The 6,031-nt window shown below is 57.5% G+C and overlaps 1 protein-coding gene across 1 annotated transcript; it reads left to right on the forward strand.

Annotated features, from left to right (window-relative positions):
* The first annotated feature begins 1,431 nt into the window (after nt 1–1,431).
* On the forward strand, nt 1,432–4,906 carry CBLN1 (cerebellin 1 precursor). The gene is made up of 3 exons (XM_010961773.3): nt 1,432–1,701; nt 1,851–1,970; nt 3,237–4,906. The coding sequence occupies exons 1-3, from the start codon at nt 1,438–1,440 to the stop codon at nt 3,432–3,434; spliced, it is 582 nt and encodes a 193-aa protein (XP_010960075.2). The 5' UTR covers nt 1,432–1,437; the 3' UTR covers nt 3,435–4,906.
* The last annotated feature ends 1,125 nt before the right edge of the window (nt 4,907–6,031 follow it).

Genomic DNA, 6,031 nt, shown 5'->3' on the forward strand with positions numbered 1-6,031 from the left:
TATACTCAAAGCAAGTACACGTGAATAAAACATACCAGAAAGGTGCATAGGAAATAAAAAGTGCGGATGCAAAATATAAATTTTAAGTGCAAAAGATTAAAATGCATCAGGAAAATGAACCTGCCTGCGACGCCACTGTACTTGTCACTGCCTCCTGCACTAGACTGTAAGAGGCACGAAGGCAGGCCTCATCTGTTTTTGCCCTCACTGCGTCCCCAGCGCTTGTCCTGTGCCTGGCACTTCGTACATGTTCAATGATCTATCTCGAATAAATGAACGAACGAATGAATGAATGCAGGCTCGATCCAACTTCGCGGCCCGCAGAGCAGGCCCTTCGAGAAGCGGGCGAGAGAGGCCCGCCCCAGCTCCAAGCTCTGGGCTGCGGGGCCGCGAAGGCTGACACTGGCCTCTAGGCCCCTGGCGCCTGCTCCCGGCCGCGGCACGTGCGCCTCTCCGGGTGGCCGCGGCGCACGCCCCGCCCCGCCCCGCCGCGCACGCACGCGCCCTGCAGCCCGGCCGCCCCGCCAGCCCGCGCGCCGAGGCTTACCCGCGCTCCGGCTGCCTCTCGCGCCTTCGCCCGCTGGGGGGCGCTCATCCCCCGCCCCTCGCGCCCACACGCGGGCTTCTCTAGGCCCTTTGCGAACCTACTCCGAATCCTGGGCGCGCGCGCCGCCTCATACCTGAAGGCCGGCGAGGGAGGCGGGCGGAAGGGCTGAGGGGGCTGAACAAGACCGAGGAGGGAGGCGGGAGGTGATAGAGCGAGCGGCCGCGGCATACAGTCCGGGCTCGGGCGCGCGTGCGCGCTCCCGGCCCTCGCTCCCTCAGTCGACTCGCGGCCAGAGCCCAACCCTGCTGCCGCGCGCCACCCGCCTTGCCGCGCCTAATAACAACGGCGCCCGGGGTCAGGTGGCCGCGCGCGGACAGCCCCGCCATTGGCTCAGCGGGGAGCGCGGCACGCCGTGATTGGCTGGGGGGCGGGGCCTCGGCCTGAGCTGGGGCGGGGCTGTGGAGGGAGGCGGGCTGGGAGGCGGCAGGGGCGGGGCCAGGCCGCAGTCCGCGCCTTTGTGCCCGGCGCGCGCTCTCCAGGCCCGCTCCGGCTGCAGCGCCGGCTGCATCAATAATTCAGAGCGGCGGCGGCGGCAGCAGCGGCGGGTGCGGGCAGAAGGCGGCGGAAGCAGCGGGGATCGAGCGACAGTGGCTATGCATCCAAGTGCGGCTGGGCAGCCACGGCACCCCTGAGGCCCGGGCGGGGCTCCGGGAGCATCGAGCGGGGGGCAGGCTTGCCCAGGAGTCCAAGGAAGATCAGTAGTGTCCAGAGCGGCGTCGGTGGAGCTGCACACGGAGCTGAGGAGGGGGCTTCGGAGCAGGGCTGGGGCGGGGGGGCGGCTGGCGCAAGCAGCCCCCGGGGCAGGGGGCGGGGTGGGCGCCGGGGCCGCGATGCTGGGTGTCGTGGAGCTGCTGTTGCTGGGGGCAGCGTGGCTGGCGGGCCCGGCCCGCGGGCAGAATGAGACGGAGCCCATCGTGCTGGAGGGCAAGTGCCTGGTGGTTTGCGACTCCAACCCCACGTCGGATCCCACGGGCACAGCTCTGGGTATCTCTGTGCGCTCTGGCAGCGCCAAGGTGGCTTTCTCTGCCATCAGAAGCACCAACCACGAGCCGTCCGAGATGAGTAATCGCACCATGATCATCTACTTCGACCAGGTGAGTGCTCCATGAAGGCTGGATTGGTGAGGGTCGGGGGAGAGTTGGTAGGTAGATGTTCGATCCTCTCCAAGGTCTCTCTGGAGACGCGGGGACAAGAGTTTGGGACAGATTCTTGCCTACATCCCTTCGTTCCCGTCTCGTTATAGGTACTAGTGAACATCGGGAACAACTTTGATTCAGAACGCAGCACTTTCATCGCCCCGCGCAAAGGGATCTACAGTTTTAACTTCCACGTGGTGAAAGTCTACAACAGACAGACCATCCAGGTCAGCTACCGTCTCAGGACCAGGCCCTGGCCCCAGTAGGGGGCTATTAGCCACGGGGTTGAGCTGGTCCTATGGGGGTGGGAGATAGAAGGGGCAGCTGCATGTGTCCGGGGCTGCTTGGAGGGACGGGAAGCAAGGCCTCACGGTTCTGTGGCTTAGACTTCTCTTGCTTCCCCTGTCATTGGTTCTTGGAACCTAGTTCCATCCCCAGGCATAATTTCCTACCTCTGCCTTCCCGGACCCTCCAAAGAGGTTCCGCTACGGGACTCCAGGGATTTCCCTTAGAGATTGCTGTTAGCATTACAGACAGTTCCCGCTTCCGGAAGCTTTCTGAGATCCTCGCTTTCAGCACCACGGACAGTACCACGAACCCTGTCCCAGCTCCGAAGCCTCCCGAGACGCTTGTGCGCTGGCGTTCAGCACGATGCTCAGGGGGTCTCCTGGCGTCCCTTTGCGGACCGACTCCGGTTTTTTAAAGAAGCAGCGCCGAGCCTTAGCGGTTGAAGGGTGGAGAGAAAAGGGAGGGTTGTAGTGCCATTCCCTCCTGGCTCCAGCCTTGCCCCAGCCAGCACTCACCTGCTCTCCAGGTTCCCAAAGGTGTCCAGGTTTTTTTGGGGCGGACACAGAGGGTGGAACGCGCAGCTGGGGAGAAGATACTGGGCCTTTGGCTGCTGATGCCACCTCAAGGGCAAAACCAGGCGGTGGCGGGCGGGGCTGGATCTGGGAAGGGAACCGAGCCCGAGGTTTGGGAATGAAGCACAGAGTGCCGCTCTGTGCGAGATTTCTCATCAGCCGGAAGCCTTGCCTGGCTTCTCCACCGCGTCTCTGCTGTGTCCCGGCAGCTGAGACCAGGAGGAGCCAGGATTTTTGTTTGCTTGCTTGTGTTTGTTTTCCCGGAAGCGCCAGTTGCCTGATTTTCTCTTTGGGGCTGGGGGGAGGGCGATGCCGAAGGTCTCTGGGTGCTTGAGCCACCTACGGATTCATTAAACTGGATAAAAGAACGCAGTCGGGATTCGATTGGCTCGCTCAAGAAATGAAAGTTACTCCCGTTTGGGGGGCAGCCCCTTCCTGTCACCCAGATGGGTCGTCTTTCGCTTCACTGGACCCTCAGCAGTAAGCTGCAAAGCCCCTTTCCTTTCCGCTTCCCCCTGCCCCTCTGCTTCCAGACCTTAAGGCTGTTACCCAGGCGGCGAACTTTCGAGTCTTTATTGCCGCTTCCGTACCCGCCTAGGTTGCACCTCTGAAGCGGGCCTTTCTCTTTCTCAGGTAAGCCTCATGTTAAACGGGTGGCCGGTGATTTCAGCCTTCGCTGGTGATCAGGACGTGACCCGGGAGGCCGCCAGCAACGGAGTTCTAATCCAGATGGAGAAAGGCGACCGAGCATACCTCAAGCTGGAGCGGGGAAACTTGATGGGGGGCTGGAAGTACTCGACCTTCTCCGGATTTCTCGTATTTCCCCTCTGACTGGCTCATTGCCGGAATGGAGGCAGGGAGAGGGCGAAGGCAGGAGGGGAAAACGATAAAAGAGGCTGAAATTTAGAGGACGAGAAAGCGGTACGACTTGAAACTTCCTACATGTTCCCCAGCTGTATTCGAGTAAACGGTGCGCACCCGGCGGTCGGACAACTTTGTCCGTTTCCTCATTAGGAAAAGTAAATTCCGCTTAGCTCTGCGCACTTCCATTTCCAAAAATAAACTCGCCTCCCCCATTCCAGTTGCAGTAACCAACAAAGAGAGACTGCCTTGTCATTGTTTCTTACCCTAATGTTCATGTTCCCTACAATTTATATAAAAGAAACTTTGCATTTCACTGTATAATGTGAAATATCTTCCTCCTCTGAATCCCCTTCTGAATCTTTCACCCGCTGAAATCTAGTATGTCCTTCCCCACTTTTTTATTTTGGAGAGTGGGGATGTATTTTTTTTTTTATTTTGAATGAGGGAGGTAGTTTCAATTTGGCAAGTATTGCTCTTCTTAAAACACTGCTCGAGTTAATTAACTGAAGATACTTTGTATCCTTGGCTACTTGTTAGCAGAGAAAGGACTCACCTTAGTGGTGACTGGTTTAAAAATATATATAAAAATATATATCATTTGTACACGAAGAACTCTTCCCAGTGGAAACTGGCTGTATTTCCGTATTTCTATATCCTATTCGGAGTGATCGTGAAATCTAAGGCTGCCTGATGTTTTGAAGCTTGTCAATGCCCTCGTGTTCTGTGGCTCCACTAAACGCCAGGGGGTTCTTCCGGACGCTTCCTCGTCCTCTGTAACATACGTGTGAATAGCCAAGATTTAATTTTGCTTTAATCCAATAAAGTTGAAGTGAGACTTTTACTTCTCTGAAACAGCTTTCTAAACTCCGCATCTTCCACAGTTGCGAGATCTGGGGCCAAGGGTGCGTGCGGAAGGGCGAGATTCAGAGGTGTAGGGTACTTGGTGGAATGCAACCTGAGAAAGGCCAGGGCTAGAGGGCTTCCTCGCGAAGTCGGCCTGCCCTCCTTTCCACGCCAGGCTTAGGGCCAGTGCGGCATTCAACTGTGCTCCCTGCTTTGGCGCAAACGGAAGAAATTTGGCCGAAATCTTGCTAGGCCACGCCCGGCTGCCGGCCAGGGAGCGCGAAGTTTGGGCTTCTTGTAGTCCAAACGCATCAGGAATAATCTCAGTTCGAGGAACCGGAACCTTTCTGCCCGGAGCGTCACGCTTCCCACGCCTCTGCCTCCGGCCCTGCCGCTCCACAGACCCTGAAGCAGCATCTGTTTTATACCGCCGCCTCAACTCCGAGCGCGCCCCGGGCCCCGCCGTGTTACCCGGCTCCCGGGGCCTGTGATTGCGCTCATCGCAGGACTTTTATTCAGGAGGTTCGTCCAGGAGTTTTGATTGTATCGGAACACAATGTGAAAAGCAAAACCGAAATAAATGACTTCGTTTTGAATCTGGAAGTCTGACCCAGTCGCTTCAGCAGCGGGGAGGTCGGGCGTGGGAAAGCAGGTGGGTAGTCAAGGGGCAGAATCCTGGCCTGGATAGGCCCCTCTGGCTCTGGTCGTTTTAGAGGATTTTCACTGACCTAGAGATTCCGAAGTGAATTTAATTAGCTTCTGGAGGGTGGAGAGAAGTGGGACGAAGCGTTAATAATATCACAATAAGCAATGTTTCTCAATGTATTCCTGCGGCTCCTCTGATTTAGAGATTCAACAAGCACCCGGCTTGCGCTGAAACTCAAACCCAGTTTCTCCCTGCGCAATTCAGGGGGCGGGGTCTCTAGCCGGCGCCCCCTCCACCCCCGAGCCCCAGTGACCCGCGTCCCTCGGGGTTGGGTAGGGGCTTCGGGAGTGAGAACAGACTAGAGTGCTTTTCTGTTCCTGCCCCACCATTCTTCCCACCCCCTAGTCAAAACCCAAGGAAGTGGGGATGGGGTGGAATAAGGAGTCCTACAGGAATTTAAAGAGAAAAACTGCTCTTTTAAAAGCGGGACACTTTAAGAAAGTTTTTTTTTCTCTTTTTAAAAAAGTCGGGGTGTGATTCTAACCTATACCCTTTTCTGAACATTCTTCCGGTTGGGAGGGAGAAGTCGGGGAGAGCCTGAACCTTGGGCAGCGGAACTAGAGCTACCAACCGATTCGCTCTGCGCCAGAAGATCCAGCCCACCAGGCTCACGGACACACGCAGGCCAGAACTCTTGGCCGACAGGGTTGAGATAGTCACCGCCCAAGAGAGCTGCATCCCAAAACGCGTGCTTGGAGCTCACTCGCTGTGAGTGGGTGGGCACCCTTCTTCCTGAGGAGGGGACCACCAGGGTGCGACCAGCGTGCTGTGCTCCTGGGAAACTCTGGCAAGTCCCCTAGCTTGGCCTCAATTTGCCCATTTATATAAAGACAGAGAGGAACCCAAACGTCTCCAAGGGCCTTCCTGCCCTAAAATTCCAGCCGTCCTCTGTTCCACCCAGTTATTACCTTGGTTTAGTGAGTCCTGGCTGCAGCCTGGCTGATATGGCTCCTGAGGGCAGCCTCTTGAATGCCAGGCCGGAAGCTGGGCTGGAGGCCAAGGGGAAGCCTGCACA

The sequence above is a fragment of the Camelus bactrianus genome, chromosome 9, assembly GCF_048773025.1.
Source record: "Camelus bactrianus isolate YW-2024 breed Bactrian camel chromosome 9, ASM4877302v1, whole genome shotgun sequence".
NCBI lineage: Eukaryota > Metazoa > Chordata > Mammalia > Artiodactyla > Camelidae > Camelus > Camelus bactrianus.

What these genes read in the sequence shown, in the direction of transcription:
- CBLN1 (XM_010961773.3), top strand. Translation starts at nt 1,438, where the DNA reads ATGCTGGGTGTCGTGGAGCTGCTGTTGCTGGGGGCAGCGTGGCTGGCG. An exon ending in TGATCATCTACTTCGACCAG is followed by an intron (nt 1,702 to 1,850) that starts GTGAGTGCTCCA and finishes GTCTCGTTATAG; the next exon opens with GTACTAGTGAACATCGGGAA. An exon ending in ACAACAGACAGACCATCCAG is followed by an intron (nt 1,971 to 3,236) that starts GTCAGCTACCGT and finishes TCTCTTTCTCAG; the next exon opens with GTAAGCCTCATGTTAAACGG.